Source organism: Carassius carassius, chromosome 16 (genome assembly GCF_963082965.1).
Source record: "Carassius carassius chromosome 16, fCarCar2.1, whole genome shotgun sequence".
NCBI classification, from domain to species: Eukaryota; Metazoa; Chordata; class Actinopteri; order Cypriniformes; family Cyprinidae; genus Carassius; species Carassius carassius.
The window spans coordinates 15,567,208-15,584,694 of NC_081770.1; the positions used below are offsets into that span (position 1 = coordinate 15,567,208).

General features: G+C 35.0%; 1 protein-coding gene and 1 pseudogene across 2 annotated transcripts; one reads left to right on the forward strand and one right to left on the reverse strand.

The window, feature by feature from the left end:
- Window positions 1-3,345: 3,345 nt before the first annotated feature.
- On the reverse strand, window positions 3,346-11,219 carry LOC132159678 (sodium-independent sulfate anion transporter-like). Of its 2 annotated transcripts, none has more exons than XM_059569255.1 (16): window positions 11,082-11,219; window positions 9,771-10,170; window positions 9,500-9,692; window positions 7,942-8,027; window positions 7,750-7,829; window positions 7,511-7,653; window positions 7,257-7,435; window positions 5,915-5,987; window positions 5,783-5,833; window positions 5,643-5,703; window positions 5,499-5,554; window positions 5,284-5,424; window positions 5,084-5,211; window positions 4,092-4,191; window positions 3,870-4,003; window positions 3,346-3,746 (listed from the first exon to the last, which is right to left on the reverse strand). In XM_059569255.1, exons 2-16 carry the CDS (start codon window positions 9,951-9,953, stop codon window positions 3,633-3,635), a joined length of 1,722 nt encoding a protein of 573 aa, XP_059425238.1. In that variant the 5' UTR covers window positions 9,954-10,170; window positions 11,082-11,219; the 3' UTR covers window positions 3,346-3,632. The 2 variants fall into 2 exon arrangements, 1 of the variants encoding a protein (XP_059425238.1); XR_009437894.1 differs by having other exon boundaries at window positions 3,729-3,746; window positions 3,870-3,960.
- Window positions 11,220-11,412: 193 nt separating this feature from the next.
- LOC132159680 (N-sulphoglucosamine sulphohydrolase-like) lies at window positions 11,413-17,472 on the forward strand (annotated as a pseudogene).
- The last annotated feature ends 15 nt before the right edge of the window (window positions 17,473-17,487 follow it).

The window sequence follows — 17,487 nt, forward strand, 5'->3', positions numbered from 1 at the left end:
CAAAATAGTTTATTTGGTTGATTCATAATTTATTTATTTAATTTTTTATGTCTGTTCTTGCTCGAATAAAATCAATTGAAAATGAAATACAGAAGTTTTAGGTTTATTGAAAACTATTAAAGCTGTGATTCTCTTCTATATTAGATGTCTTTATATATATATATATATATATATATATATATATATAAAGTTTCAAATGAGAAAAGTTCGAGACTACACATAAACAATGGTTTATTTAGGCTAAACAAGATCATTACTTCCCAGTCAACACCGCATCCTCTCTCTCTCTTTCTCTCAGTAGAAACCCCATGTGATCCTTCAGTCTAGTGTGAAATAAGTTCACAGTTCAGCTCCAGTTTTAGCACACAGTCATGTTATTTTTGGCACTCCAATTTTGCAACCCATCGAGGAGCCAGTGTAGTGAGATTCAGCTCTCAGCAATTACAGCAGGCCGATGGAGGCGAGCACAACCACAACACAGCTGCTGTCACCTTGTGTGAAGAAGACGCATTCAGCACGTGACCTGACCCCACTGTGACACCCTGAATGAACGAACCCACAGCACTCATGATCAGGGCGTCAAGTCGCAGCTCCCGAGGGTGTTTGACGCCACTGAATATGATAAACACATATATAGAGGAAAATACTTGCAGCATTTTAAAGTGTGGTCACATGGTCTAAACAGAAGTCAAAACCAAGCAGATTTCTGTTGGTCTTCTCTGCGGCAAATTTGCATGATAATAACCCTTTTCACACAGAAATAAAGGTGATGAGTAAAATTAGTGGAACGACAAAAATGCGCTTTTGACATGCAGGCAACTCTCCAACTTTTCACCGGTTAAGCACAATTTAGCTACACCTCAGTTTCAAAATACCGGTAGACTGACCATATGCACGGAACTTCTGGATAAAGATAAAACAGCTGAAGCTCATTTTATATGTGCTATATAGAGAACCTCACAGAGACCTCTCCTGCCTCATTCTTATCAGAAACTGAGACACAAAACAATTGCAGCTTCGTAAATAATGATAGCGGATAATGAAATTCATGTTATTAAAGAACATATAATTTTATATGCCGAGTCTGGTAATCCCAGGAAAGTACCCAGACAATGTTTAGACAGTCAGGCCAGTCTCTTAAACGACATCGTAATGGTCTTCTCGATCATTAATATCTTAGCTTCACAGCCATAAACACATTTTTAAAATTTTATACAATTTTGAAGCCTTTGTTATTACTCAACTCTACACCTGTGCAGCAAAATTCACGTTATTAAAGGATCGCTTTTCATCAAGGAATGTGCCAAAAATGTGTCTCCTGGTGAAAAACAAAGACTTTTAAAGATGAAAATGACTGTTATAACCAGGAGATGGCAGCAGAGGATCACTCATTGGCTGCCATTTCAACCCACTTTTTTCACGTCGTGTTTTTTTTATTTATTACAAAATAAATATTCTAGAAAACTTTAGTACTTTATCACACTGAAGTGCAAAGAATTCACTTGTTATGTCAAAATTATGAGAAAAAGCCTACATTTGTAAGGTATAAACTCAGAACTGTGGAAATAAAAAAAGAGTAAGAATTTAAATAGTGCAATTCCATTTTTTATTCGACGGCAGAAAGTCCCCATCGTACGGATTCCTATCCACCTATTTCCTGATGTAAAAAAGGGCGCCGCTATTTGTAAATTCTATGGGTAAAGCTTCCGGTCTCAATAGCGTCCAGCTATTTTTAGCTGTACAAAACAGTTCATTTTGCTGCTTGATATTGACAATTGATGTGTCCTATCATATTATTTTTATCTGTTATCTTAATTAAGAACACACTGGTTTGAACTGCAAACATTTTTACTGTTTACTGCACGTTGTTATTCTCCTTGTCATTTACCCATAGCGGCTAATGAAACGGAAGACTCACAAACAGGCTTACTACACGTTGAAGAAAAAGGTGGATTGGATTGACTAGGTTTTGCCAAAGAAATTTCACCAAGCTACTGATAATATGACATGCCTTTAGACTCCCTGAAGATGTGTTTAACAGTATGTCGACTGTTTGCTCAAGATCAGTGTTTGAGGTGTGACTGCTTTATCTTATAAACCTGTGTGTGTGTGTGTTGGTTCTTAGTCTATCAGCATTTCACCAGGTGTGTACCGCTGAGTCAGTTTTACGATGAAGAACAAACATCCAACCACACTGTAAAAGGAAAGACTTTGACCAAAAGACAAAATGCCATTGCTTTCACTTTGTTGTCAGTCTTTTAGGATATTAAAAGTTTCAGTAATGTCACAGTTACGGAGTGAATTTAGCTTTTTATCCGTAGTAAAGTCATCCAGACCACATTTGATTGAACTTGATATCAGCATGGACTCTTTTGTAAATAAAAATCAATGGCAGTGAAATGTGGTTTGGTACCATTTAAGAGCAAGAAATCGAAACATCTTTGTTTTGGAATATACTGGTGTATATATAGTGTTTTTTGCACACTTCTTGTTGGTAATGTCAGGACATTATTGGTTGGCAGTGTCAATAACTACACAAATTCATCATAAGACTAGGCATTTTACTAGACCTGTTATTTACTAAGAAGTACAGAAGCTAAAAATCGCCCTCTACTGTTAAAAAGCGGCACAAACATTTATTTTCAGACATACATTTGAACTCATAAGCATTAAATATTTAACTAAACTTATATTAATAATACTTTATATACAATACTGTATTTAAAAAGTTAAATTATGACAATATATTTATTATATTGTCATGTCTGCAGGGACTGCAGATGCAAATTAGCTTTATAGCTAACTCTGGCACAGCACTGTTGTTGTGCGTTGAAGACAATTTTCAAAAACCATGTTTTTTCATTGTGCATTTCAATTAATCTCAAACTGTAGTAGTTTATTTTTAATAAGTAAAAAAAAAATACAGACATGATAACATAAAAAACATGATTTTTGCAAATAAACTCTTCATACATTTTTATACACAAAAACTTTTATACATATTTGAATATATTTGAATGTTTGATGTATAGTTGATGTATAGTAATTACAAAATTATCCAAGAAAATATTTCAAGCATAGTAACTGTAGATCAAATCAGTTTAATGTCGAAAGAGACATTTCAGTGTTTGTCTGATGTTTAATCTTTGTCAGTCCAAACATCAAACAGTCCATTCATCTACAAACAATAAATGTAAACATACTTAACTTATAAAGTACTACATCAAACTACAGATTAAGAGAATCATCTTAATTAATGTAATGTATTTTATGTTTTGAGAGACCAGTCTGACTTTTAGTGCTTTTGAACCCAAAATGCTTCAGATTTGATTTTTTAGTGTTGAGAATAAGTGCATATTCATAAAATTACAAGGGATTCAGAGTTTAATACACACACACAAAAAAATTACCTAAAAATAGTTTTAAGTGCAAAAGCATAATTTGGTCGTCATGTACACAAACTTTATGTAACTTTGTTCCCCATCAGTTTTCATCAAAGTCTCTCTTCCTGAGTGCTGATTGGTCAAAGGTGTGCGCAGGATATTTCAGGCGGCCAATCATCAGAGGGTTTGAGGTATTCAGGTGCTGATTGGTTCAAAGCCAAGTGATGAGTTCTTGCCTGTGATTGGCTGTTAGAATTGTTGTTGTTGACTGATACTTGTCAGAAGTAGCAGAGCCTCATCCACTCTGTCTGTATGTCGGAAACCAGGAAGATCAGCAGTCAACAAAACCTTCAACACTGACGGCTAAGAGAGACATACAGAGAGAAGAACCTTTACCTTTATATATATATATATATATATAAATATATATATATATACATGATTACTGAGCTTAATTTTAGAAATGGCGTTGATCTGAAACCCTACCTTGAGTCCAGCGAAGATCATGGAGACTTCTCTCAGCTGGATCTGTTTGAGCAGTTCAGTGAGCTCATGGACCACAGTGAAGTCTAGAGAGCTGACGTGAGAACAGTCCAGAACCAGACAGCGCGGAGGAGACGCTGACAGACCACAGACACCAGACCGTGAGCACTCAGTGAGAGCGTGTGTCTGTGTGTGTGTGTGTGTGTGTCCGTGTGTGTGTCTCACCGTGAAGGGCGTGTTTGAACACGAGTCTGCTGAGATGCTCCGTGACGGGGAAGTTCAGCCCACTGTCCGGCTCCAGAAGCAGCACGCCGTCGTCACACACCTGAACACACACACACACACACAAACAAACCTCACGGACTGCTGCTGCATCTCCATCACTTTATAAACATCACTCTTCAGTTCATATTTAATGGTAAAGACATGATAGTATTCTATTAGTATATGAGTAGTATATAGTATTTAAAGTATTTTCCCCCAAAACAACAGATTAATATTTTTAAAGAATCATTACTTTAATTCTAGAACTTTTTGGATATACAAATTTATAAATATTTTATTGTAATATTTCTTTATAGTTCATTAATATGCATTATTTACAAAAAAATGCATGTGTTATATTTTATGGATTTAAATATTAAATTTTTTATAGGTGCCCATTAAAATATAATGTTAAATGTCTTTTAAATGTTTCAAAAAGTAACTATGCAAACATTTATATTTTATTTAATATTTATTTATTTAAATATATTTATATAAGTTAGAGAGATATTTTTAGTTACCTGATATGTATATACTAGTTATATTTAATATTTACATATTTTTTATATTTTGTATTATTTACAGATTCAGCAACTAAGTGCTTTTAACTTTTTTTCTATACAAAAGATATAATATATTCATATTAAAAATAAAAATAAACTATATACAAGACATTTTTTATGTAATATTTATATTTTTAAACACATATATTTATATTAGATAGATATTGTACTTATGTGATATGTATATATTGTAAATATGAAATATGTAAAATATGTAATTAATATATAAAATGTACACAGTTTTAAAAAAAATAACACAGTTTTTTTTTTTTTAGACATTTTGTAAGTTGTCAAACACAAAGTGGATTTCTAGAATAAAAGTCCTTCATTCACAGCTCACAGGCCACATCTAACATATTCATATTTCATAAAAAAAAACTTGAAACTCACCTTCACTTTGGGTCTGGCCACGATATACAACAGCATGAATCCCGAAACAACCACACCTCCCACAATGCCATACTGCACCTCCCAGAAACTGACCACAAACGTCACCAAGAACGGCAGCAGATCGAGTCCTGAGGTAAACAGTGAGATTTTAAAGCAAACAAAACACTTCTATAGTTCAAATCTGTGCCGTAAAGTCTCACTTTTGACTCTCCAGAGCTGGACCGGCACTCTGAAGTCCATCATGGGACAGACGGCGCAGATGATGACAGCAGCGAGTGACGCTTTAGGGATGTAGAAGAAGAGTGGCATGAGGAACGCCAGCGACAGCAGCACGATCACACCTGCCCAAAAACACACACCTTCAGACGCTGTCCACAGTTTAAAAGTCAACCTGATCGCAGAGAGTGTGTGCTACCTGTGACGATCCCTCCAGCGGGCGAACACACTCCGGTTTGAGAGTTCACCGCGGTTCTGTCAGAAAACACCACATCAAGACACTGACTTAGCGAAGAGCTAGCCAACAAATACTTTAGCATTAGCGCTTAGCTTGCAGACAGACCTTCCGAAGCTGCCCGTGACGGGATACGCCGACACAAACGAGCCCATGATGTTCGTGAGACCTGCAAAAACAACATTACAATGAGAAACTGACCGATTTACGATTGTGATAAAACATCGTAAAGGAAGAGAATCTCTCACCGATGGCAAAAAGCTCTTGGTTAGCATCGATTCGGTAGTTATTCTTGCTAGCTGCATGGAGAAAAGAAAAAAAGTGTTAAATATGTCTGAACAGCATCTGACACAGAAGTAAGGACAGTTTGAAGCTCTTACCGAAAGCCTTCGCAATAGCGATGCTCTCTAAGACGCCCATTAAAGGAATAACGGCCAGACCGCCGCCTAAATCCTGAGAAAACACACCCGATTGGTCATTAATGATCACTATTCTGTTAGATACGCTACTTATAATCTCTCAAATGTCACATATACTTTACTAATACTATAGTTTACTATTCTGAAATGTGGAATTACATGACAGCTCAATTTTATGGGGTCCAAGTACCACAAGGGGGCACATTTATTTTTAATATTTACTATTTTCATCATGTATATATATATATATATATATATATATATATATATATATATATATATATATATATATATATATAATTTATTATTCTATGAATAGAATAATGACCCTAGTTTTTCAGATTAATAAATAAAAATTTATTTTATTATCATTTTAAAGGTTTATACATCTGACATTATTAGTGCATAGAAAAAAAATATATTTTCGAAAATATATTTAATTGTTTTTGGCATTAGTGCAGTGATGGACCAGCTTTTAAAAAGCATTAAGATATTATACAGAATATATACATTTTTTTATAAATATTAAAAATAGCTTGCATTTATATTTATAGAAACAACATAATAATCGCCATAATTTACGTTTTTTTATTTAATATATATTTTGTCTTTATATTTAGATAATTTTATCTGAACTTTATTTTATAAATTACACTTCATTTCACATTAAATAGTGAAAGAAAAATACTCTTTGTATAATATTTTCCAAACAACAGAATAATAATGATTGAATGCATTTATATTATATATATTATATAAATGCATTACAATCATTATTATTCTCAATCATTAAATTATTCTCAATTTTCAATATTTTATATTTTATACAATAATGCTAAATGTGTATCAGATGCCTTTCATAATTAACATTCTTAATTTTTTTTACATATAATTATATTAATATAACTGCAGTATATGTCAAATAATCTTGATTTTTTTAAAATTACATCACTACACAATTTATTTTTTATAATTGCATCTATTTTAATGTATTTAATTTTATTTCTATTCATTTTCTAAACATTATACACTTAAACATTATTTTAGGTTTTATTTATATATAATTAATATAAAAGAAAATACATTATATATATCAATAATTTTAAATGTTTTTAAGTGGCTCAAATAATTTATACATTTAAATTAAATGTAGTTGTATTATAGCATTTTTTTATATAGAAAAAAATATATCCTGATAACAAATTTCTTAATATAACTCAGCAGTAGGCTATTTGATTCTCTCAAGGCCGCTCTTTTAGATGGAGATAAAAAATATGAAAGATTTGTATCAAAAACTACACACCTTCACTATGTCACTGAAAGTAATCAGCGTGCCATTGGCTACAGTCTCTGAAAGGGGCGGGGCTTTGAAAGGAGGCAGTCCCTGGGCAGTTTTCCCGGTGAGGCTGAAGACATGGTGTCCGGTGACCTCAGCGGAATACGCAACAGCCGTCGCTGCGATGACCACCAGAGCGTTCCTGACTGCCACACAAGAAGATCGTACATAAACATCTGTCAGTTACATTTACAGGTTCACAAGAGCTTCTGAGCACCCACCAGTGGCTAAACTCCACACCAGCCCGCGGGCCGACTGGATGAAGAGAGGAGACTCGTTTGGAGACGAACCCAGAGAAGTCTTCATCAGCGTCAACATGAGCAGGAAGAACAGACAGCACAGACCCAGAATCACATCTCCGACTCTGAGAACACAGATGATTGAGATACGCACTCAGACAAGATGGTTTAACACGACAGTTCATCGGTCAGACATCATATATATGTGTGTGTGTGCTCACCTGGCCTCAGGGATCTTGTGGAAGGTGTAGTAAACCTGTAAGAAGAACTGCTGTGGGATCCCCTTCAGACCCAGAATATTCTGCACAACAAATGAAGCAGATTGACTCTTCACAGATCTTAAAGGACATTTAAGAAGCATGCAAATGAAATGACGAGAGGCATAAGTGATTGTTCTAGCGTGAGACTCTGACCTTGACCTGACCGAAGCCGATGGTGACAGCAGCAGCACAGGTGAAGCCTTTAATTACTGGATATGAGATGAAGTCCAGGAGGAAACCTGATGAACAAACAGAGTGAAAATCAACATCAGATCAGCTGATTCACACACACACACACACACACAAATCTTTCTTAAAATATTTTTTAAAAAGTAATAAAAACACATATAAATGCATATAATAATAATAATAATAATTGCTATTATAAATAATAATTATTATTATTACTATTATTATTAAATAATAATAATTATTATTAGTATTATTATTATCATTTAATAATAATAATATGATATTTTTAAAAAGAACATTTTAAATATATTACTATTTATGAAAACACAAATGCTCAATTTAGCTTGTTCAGTTCGAAAACAAATATATTCACTTTTTGGATTAATATTCTTTTCTGTTTATTTATTTGTTTCTACGTTTATTTTATTATGAACAACATTTAACAACTGCTCCAACTGTATTATTAATACATATTTAATATATAAAATATTAATTGATATATGAATATTTATGAAAACGTTCAATTCAGCAAATATTCCATTAAGCTTTTTTTGTACTAATTATATATTAGTTTATTATTATTGATTATAAAAATAAAAAAAACAGCTAAGTTCGTTCTCAGGAAAAAATGTATCTGTTATAATCTAACTCGGTCACTTCCACAACCTCAGTTGCCACATTTTTAAAACCTGTTGCTACATTTTGGTGTGCGGCTTCACAGTCATGTACAGGAAGTTGCACAGGAAGTAATCGAATCTAATATTTATGTGACAGAAAAAAACCCACAAACTTCCTGTTTTCAAGATGGCCCTGATTTACAGACAGCCGAGTCTGCTTTCACTTCTTGATGGCAACAATTCAATCAAAGAATTGATTATAAATATACTTAGAATGTTGATAAATAATATTTTTTAATAGTAAAATCCACACAAACATAGATATGTTTAAAAGTTTACACTCAGTTCACTTGATGTTTCTACCGTTTAACTAAAACTACTAAGACAAAAAAAATTACTAGAACTGAAATAAATTAAAAGCTGTTTATAAATATTTTAAACAAGAATTATTAAAATGTCCATAAAGATGACTATATACCTCAAATTTTTATGAACCACACACAAAAATATGACCTAAATAATAACATCAAAGAGATAGTTCTCCCAAAAATGTAAATTCTGTCATTAATTTCTCACCCTCATGTCGTTACAAACCCGTAAGACATTTTTGTTCCTCTTCAAAACACAAATTAAGATTTTTTTTATTAAATCTGAGAGCTTTATGACCCTGCAGCAATGCAACTGATGTCACATGACTATTTTAATGATGTTCTTACTACCTTTCTGAGCCTTGAACGAGTCAGTTGCATTGCTATCTTTGCAAGGTCAGAAACCTCTCGGATTTAATCAAAAATACCAAAACTTGTGTTTTGAAAATGAACGAAGGTCTTACAGGTTTGGAACGACACAAGGGTGAGTAATTAATGACAGAAACTATCCCTTTAAGCCCATTTTCATCTCACCCAGTCTGAGCAGAGCCATTCCCGCCTGGATGACGCCGCACAGCAGTGTGAGCACCACCGCAAACACAGGATCTCCTCCGATATACGCTGAACACAGCAGGGACATGATGGCGGTCGGGCCCAGCGTGATGTCTTTAGATGTCCCAAATACACAATAGATGAAACCACCCATGAAGGCAGAATACAGGCCATACTGGAAAAAAACAAACAAACCTTGTGTCAAGAAAACCCTCCTCAGTCTCAGTCTCTGGAAGACTGTGATTGTTCTTACCTGCACAGGTAAACCAGCCACTTCTGCATAGGCCAGAGCCTGAGGAACTGTGGTCAAACCCACCGTCAGACCCGCGATCAGGTCCATCTTCAGCCAGGTCAGGTTATACCTGGGCATCCAGGTGAGTATGGGAAAATAAGAGCGCAGGCCGGCATACCAGGGGATATCTGTCACCCGCTCCATCAGAAGATCCCAGATCTGCTGACCTTCAGCTCCACCAAAACACCATCAGTTAAGGATCAAGAAAAGAGCTGTAGTGCTTCATCCAGGATGTTGAACGCCGCTCAGATGGTGTGGACAAACAATGATGTGGCAGGGTTCACGGGAAGGGTGGAGCTATCAAGCTCTTCTTGGCTGTGAGCTAGTCAAAAAGGTTTCTTCTTGTTTTTGGAAAGTCCATCTGTGGAGAATTCAACACCACTAGTTAGTAAAACCAACCTAAACTACAAGACAGCGTGACTGCCTGCAATAAAACACATGATCACCAGATGCAAACACTGCTGATGTAATGTGAATCATACAGTAATAAAAACATACTGTTGTTCATCCTGTTTTTTATTAGTAGTGCTTAAATCAGCATACATTAAAAAAGCAGTACAAAAATAACTTTATGTATAAATATATTCAAATAAAAATAATTTTATTTTTATTATTGTTATTATTATTTGCATTTGCATTACAGACAAAAAATACCTCTGTAATGAGATGCAAAATGCAAAGAAAAAAAATTGTAATCGCTGTAAAAATACCCTTAAAAAATTAATAAAATGATAATTTCTAGCATAAATATATTGTCATTACTAATAATGCATTATTACATGCGGTTGTATCTATGTTTTGCATTCAAGTAACAAGATTATATTGATTCATTTTTTAAAAACACTTGTTAAAATATATTCTTATCAATATATTTATTGCATTTCAATAACGAGATACAAATTGCTAAATTAGAAAGAAAGAAAGAAAGAAAAAGAAAGAAAGAAAAAGAAAGAAAGAAAGATATCAAGCATCGCAATGGTCCTAAAATACAGTTAAAACTGATTAGGTAAGACTTTTGAAATGAATCATATGACATTTTAAAAGGATCTTATGATCTGAATACCCAGTGCAATGCAAATCGAAGAAAAGCATTTGTAAAAAAAAAAACATACTAAATATAATAATCATCATAATGATGATGATGATGATAATAATAATAATAACAATAATAATAACAATAATATATCAGTTAGATAATCGTATTTACAAACCGAACTAAAAGTTGAGATCAATGATAAGAGGCACAATGTGAAATCAAGTTAAAGATCAAACCTCAGAGATGTCTTTGAGCCTCGCGCTTCATCGGAGTTCAAACATTCCGCTGCAGTGATCTCTTTATTTACATCAAACCACAGATAAACAATGAAACATTCGGGCAATCAAAGCGACTCCGGCGCGTCTCGCGGTCTGATTGACAGAACACTCAACAACAGCCCTTCTGGTGGCGTCAGCGGCGACGCGCGACGCGATTGGCCGAGGCGTCGCGTCAGCTGATCGCGGTCATGTGATGGATTCACTCACATGATGGCGGAAGTTTGTCTCGCTGAGTGTAAACAAAGTACAAACTTTCCCGTTAACTTTACTAATATTTCTGCATCAGAAGTTGGTTTGCCATCTGCCAGAAAACGTTATTAGAAGAAGACGTAGCAACGTCTCTGAAGCCAAATGGCACTAAAATGTGGTTCGCGTTCGCGTTGACTTTGTTGTGTCTTCTGGTTTGTTGTGAGAGTGCAGAAGAAGAAACGTGCTTCTCATCATCGGTGTGTAGTAAAACACGATCGTGGGTTTTTTAAAATAGTGATTTGACAAAATAACTAGTTTATCCAGTTATGTCTGTGTTGTTGCATTTATCTTTGTGTTGTTTTAACGTTGTTTTGCCGTTATGTTGTATTAACCCTTGTGCATTGGTCAAATTAACTACCATTTCGTTATGTTCAGGATGAAAACATCCACTAAATTAAACTGCTGTAAAAATGTATCAGATAAAGAAAAAAATCCAAGATTTTAACTCTTTAATTGCCAAATTCATAAATGATGTCACTGATTTGGGGGAATTAAACACAAACAATGACTTACTTTCAATATAAAAAGTTTGTGGCTGGATATATATATATATATATATATATATATATATATTATTTTTTTTATTACAGTCTTGAGCATGTCAAAGATTAGTAACAACATTGGCTTTGATGCATTGTTAGTTTTTTTGCAGCATTAGATTAATTTTTTTTCTCCCTCGTTTATTGTTGGTGGCTGTTTTTGCCCCATTGACTTCCATTATAACGCCATTTTTTGATTGCAAATCCATGACACCATATAATCATGCATTCTTGGTGGTCGGTGGTTTTCCCTGTTGGGAAGAGGTCAAATTTGTTATTTTTACAGTTGATCACTAGGTGGGACCATTAACCCTTTAGATAGGCCTGTCCAAAAAGAGCTTAATTTCTGGCTTGTATATGGAGTTATATGGAGTATAACAGCATATTATATTGTGTGTGTGTGAGAGAGATACCTTTGCGCACTTACCTTGATGTATTTGAGAAAATCAAAAGGTACACCTCAGCTCTCAGAACTACATGGAGTAAACAAAAACAAAGTAAGTGTATTTATGCACCTGCTGCCTTTTAATGGTGGTGAGAAGTACAGAATAACCAAAAACAAGGTATATGGATTTAATAATTAAACACTTGCATGGCATCCTGCTGGTCATTTGATGGTGAGAAGAGCAGCCAGCAACACGAGAAAGGGCTTGACTTTTACAGAAGTTTTAGAAATTATTATGCAGCTTGACCCCTCCAGCGAGTTGCAGTTTATTTGAAGTTGGTGTCAGTGTCATCATTTATGAACTTGGTAATTTAAGAGTTAAAATCTTGGATTTTTTTTTTAAACATTTGGTAGTTTTGATCAGGACTGAGGTTGATTAATAGATTTATGCAAAAATGTTAGAAAACAATATTTATCTGATAAATTTTTACAGCAGTTTAATTTAGTGGATGTTTTCATCCATGAACATAAAGAAAGGGTAGTGAATTTGTCCACAGTGTATTGTTGAGTTTTTTAAAATTTTCAAAGCATTTTCCCAAAATATGTGTCAAAATAAGATTTGAACACCAAAAATCATTCCATTAGCTCAAACACAGAAAAAGTTGTGGCCAAAATAAGACTCAACTTTACCCCCTAGTGGACGGAAACGTCCCCAACAACGCATAAGGGTTAAGTTTGTATTGATGTTTGTATTGTTATGTTTAATTCACGTTGTTTTGATGCTTATACTGTGATGTTGTATTGATTTTTGTATTATGTTTAATTAATGTTGTTTTAATGCTTATATTATGTTGTATTGATGTTTTTATTGTTATGTTTAATTAACGTTGTTTTAATGCTTATATTATGTTGTTTTGATGTTTGTATTGTTATGTTGTTTTGACACTTGTATTATGTTGTATTAACATTGTTTTGATGCTTATACTGTGATGTTGTTTTGACGCTTGTATTGTTATGTTGTATTGATGCTTGTATTGTTATGTTGTATTAATGTTGTGTTTATGTTGTGTTGTACAACGCAGCTGATGATGGTGGGTTCGAAATAGATGTTTACAACAACACTGTGGTCCAGACCCCTCATCTCCGGGCTCTTTCTGAGCGCAATGTGATCTTCAGGAACGCCTTCACCTCCATCAGCAGCTGCTCACCAAGTCGCTCCACCATCCTGACTGGACTCCCACAGGTAAACAGAAGGTAAAGTCTCTGTTTGAGCCTTACCATTGGATAAACTTGCCTTGCACTTTCTTTCTGATCCACAGCACCAGAATGGGATGTATGGCCTCCATCAGGGAGTTCATCACTTTAACTCATTTGATGGAGTGCAGAGTCTTCCTCTTCTTCTGAAACAAGCCAACATTCGCACAGGTACGATGAACATATATGAGACTGTGAATATAAGTTTGCTTAAAATATTAGTTTTCATGTTAATGCACTTGTTTCTGTGTTTGAAGCCAGATAACAGAAAAACTCTCTACTGAATGACAGATTTGTGCCAGTGTACTGTTGCAAATCATTCAAACGAAACAGAAAAAACTGAAGTCTTTAACATTTGTTTTTGTGTTCAAGGCCAGATGACAGGACAGCTGATGTTTGTTTGTTTTTCTGTAGAGTGACTGATTTGTACAAATGTATCATATCTGTACGATGATTTGTAAAAGCCTGTTATACTTAAGACTCTAAAATCTCCCTCACATACAGTACATTTTGTGGCTCATTTCTGTATTTGAGGTCAGATGAAGAACTTTCTCCTGAAATACAAATTATTGTCAGTATAACATTTTTCACAGCAATTGCTTTTTTAGTAAGTGTTTGTGCTTTTTTAAATTTTAGATCAGATGAGAGTGCAGCTATCTTTCTACAGAATGACTCCTTATTAACAACATAGTTTATATATATGTGTGTGTGTGTGTGTGTGTGTGTATATGTGAAAGTAGCATCCAACTATTATGGCTTTTGGGATTGTTTCTGTTTTGAGTCCTGATAATAAAAAAATATTTTTACCAAATGACAGATGCGCATGATTGACATTTAATTTTTCTATGAAATTTAAAGTAAATTTATAAAAATGTTGAAAACTTTTTGACACATGCAGAAATCCATTATTGAGATAAAAAAAACAGCTTATGATTTGTTACTGGAAGCATGAACTAGTAAAACTTGGAAAATTTTGGAGGTATACTGAATTCATGATTGCTTTTTTTGGGAAAGGTATCATTGGGAAAAAACATGTGGGTCCAGGGCCTGTGTACCCGTTTGATTTCGTCTACACAGAAGAGACCGATTCCATTCTCCAGGTGGGTCGGAATATCACCAAGATCAAGCTCCTAGTCCGGAAGTTCTTCCAAAGCCAGAAAGAGGAGAGGAGTGAGACGGAAGAGGAACGGTCGTTCTTTATCTACGTGGCATTCCATGATCCTCACCGCTGGGTTCCCAGCCTCAGTATGGAATGTTCTGTGAAAAGTTTGGGAATGGGGAGAATTCCGGATTGGTAGCCTAAGTATTACTCTCCAGATCAGGTCAAGGTGAGCCTTACTAATAAAGAAAAAATTAAAAAGGTCATTAGCTGAATTTCCTAACCATCAGTTTTTTCATATTTGACTAGGTACCGTACTTTATTCCGGACACTCCTGCAGCGAGGGCGGATATTGCGGCCCAATACACAACAGTCAGCCGGCTGGACCAAGGTTATATATTTTACACCACTCACAGTAATATTGAAATGTTTGCTTGCATAGATCTTCACAAATCTCATGCTTGATTTCGAAGGTGTCGGTCTGGTTCTTCAAGAACTACGGGATGCGGGATATGAAAATGACACTCTGGTGATTTACAGCTCGAATAACAGAATTCCGTTTCGTTTCCCAATGGTGGGACAAACCTGTACGGCTCAGGTGTGAAGGAACCCATGCTGGTCTCCTCACCTGAACACCGGCAGCGTTGGGGGCAGGTTAGCCAGGCTTACGTCAGTCTGCTGGGTAAGAGCCAATCAATAGCTTGTTCAATTGATATCAGGAACATGTGAAGGTAAACTAATGTGCACAGCTCATAGTCTCTTATGGACATTGAGAGTTGTGCTATAACTGCTTTTAACCAATAGGTGGTGCTATACGCTTTTGTTTAAGAAAACACTGCACCTCATGCACTTGTTTCTGTGATTGAGGTCAGAGTATAGAAATACTGTTACTGAATGGCAGATTTAAGAAAACATCAGTACGATAATTATTTGTATCGGAAGCTATTTGTACTACTAATTGTACTTTTTTTTTTTTTTGCACATAGCCAAATATTCATATCACTCTAAAACACAACATTTCCGATGAAAATCATTTATGTATTTTAGACCAAATGAGTTTTTGTACAATTTAGAAAAACGACATCTCACTATTACACCATTTTGCTCTCGTTTCTGTTTTCGAGTCTACATATATAATACATATATATTTTTACTGTACGACAAATTGTTAACAGCATAGCATATGTGAATGATGAATAGCAAGTTTTCCATACAAATATTTGTTTCCTGACAAATTACTGCCAATTAAGCAAAATTTTAATTGTTTATACAATATAAAAAAGGTGTCTTTCATTGTTGCACCTTTTCGCACTAGATTCTTTGTCTGCGATCACATTTTATATTTACTCTATTTATTGCCAGTGTAACATTTTATGTTTTTACAAATCACAAGTTGTTCACATGATAATATGAAATGGCATACCTCATTATTGCACATTTTTGTGCAAGATGCTATGTTTAAGGTCACATTTTCATATTTACTCAAACTATTGCCAATTAAATTGTTACCAACATAGTGTCTGTGTACAACAAAGTTTTTTGTACAAATGTAGAAATAAATTGCATCTCTATATTACACCTTATTGCATTCGTTTCTGTGTTTCAAGTCTAGATAATAGCACGGATATATATTCTACTGTACGACAAATTGCATAGAAAATGTGTATAACAATTTCCTTTTCTATGAATCGGATGTTCATACAATATTACGAAATGGCTTCCTTCATTATCGCACATTTTCATGAACCATTTTCATCAGGTTCTGTGTTTGAGGTCACATTTTTGTATTTACATAAATTATTATCAATGCAACATTTTATATTTGTAGTTATTCGTACAACATAAAAAAATGGCATCCCTCACTATTACACATTTTCGCAATTGATTCTGTTTAAGTCCATATTTTTTATTTACTGACAGATTATTGTCAATATAATAACCTTCTTTTTCTATTTCTATGAATCAAAAGTTATTCATTCGATATAATAAAATGGCGTCCCTCATTATTGCACCTTTTTGCACTTGATTCTATGTTTAAGGTCATATGTTTCTATTTACTCACAGATTATTGGCAATGTAACAACATTTTCTTGTGAGTTAATTGTGTGTCACTTTAAAACAGCCTCTTTCACATTTTCCCCAGACATCACTCCCACCGTACAGGACTGGTTTTCTTTGCCATATCCATCATACAGTCTCTCAGGGGCTCAGGTCAGTCTCTTCTCCCAGCCCTGATCTCAGAACCGTCCTGGGTCACCGTCTATGCCAGCCAGAGTCCCCACGAGGTCACAATGTTTTACCCAGTGCGCTCCATCCACCAGGGCCGCTACTGCCTCCTGCTCAACATGCACTACCACATGCCATTCCCTATAGACCAGGACTTCTACGTGTCCCCTACCTTCCAGGATCTGTTAAACCGGACTCAGTCGGGTCAGCCCACAGGCTGGTTTGAGACTCTAAAGCAGTATTACTACAAGGCAAGGTGGGAGCTGTTTGACCTCCAGTCAGATCCGATGGAGAGGCAGAACCTAGCTGGTGATCCGGCCTACACCCCGGGTCCGGAGAGCCTGAGGGATCAGCTGCTGAAGTGGCAGTGGCAAACCGAGGATCCGTGGGTGTGTGAGCTGGATGCCGTCCTCGAGACCAAGCTGGAACCGCAGTGCCGACTGCTGTACAATGGACTATAAGTGCCTAAAATCTGAGAGAAAGCTCTATAAACTTTTTATGGTTCAGGTTCTCTGTTTAACTGGATTAAAATGAGAACTGTAGGATCATATTTGCATTTTATATGTTGACAATGTTAATAAGACATAAGTCAACATTATTGCATCTCTTTTA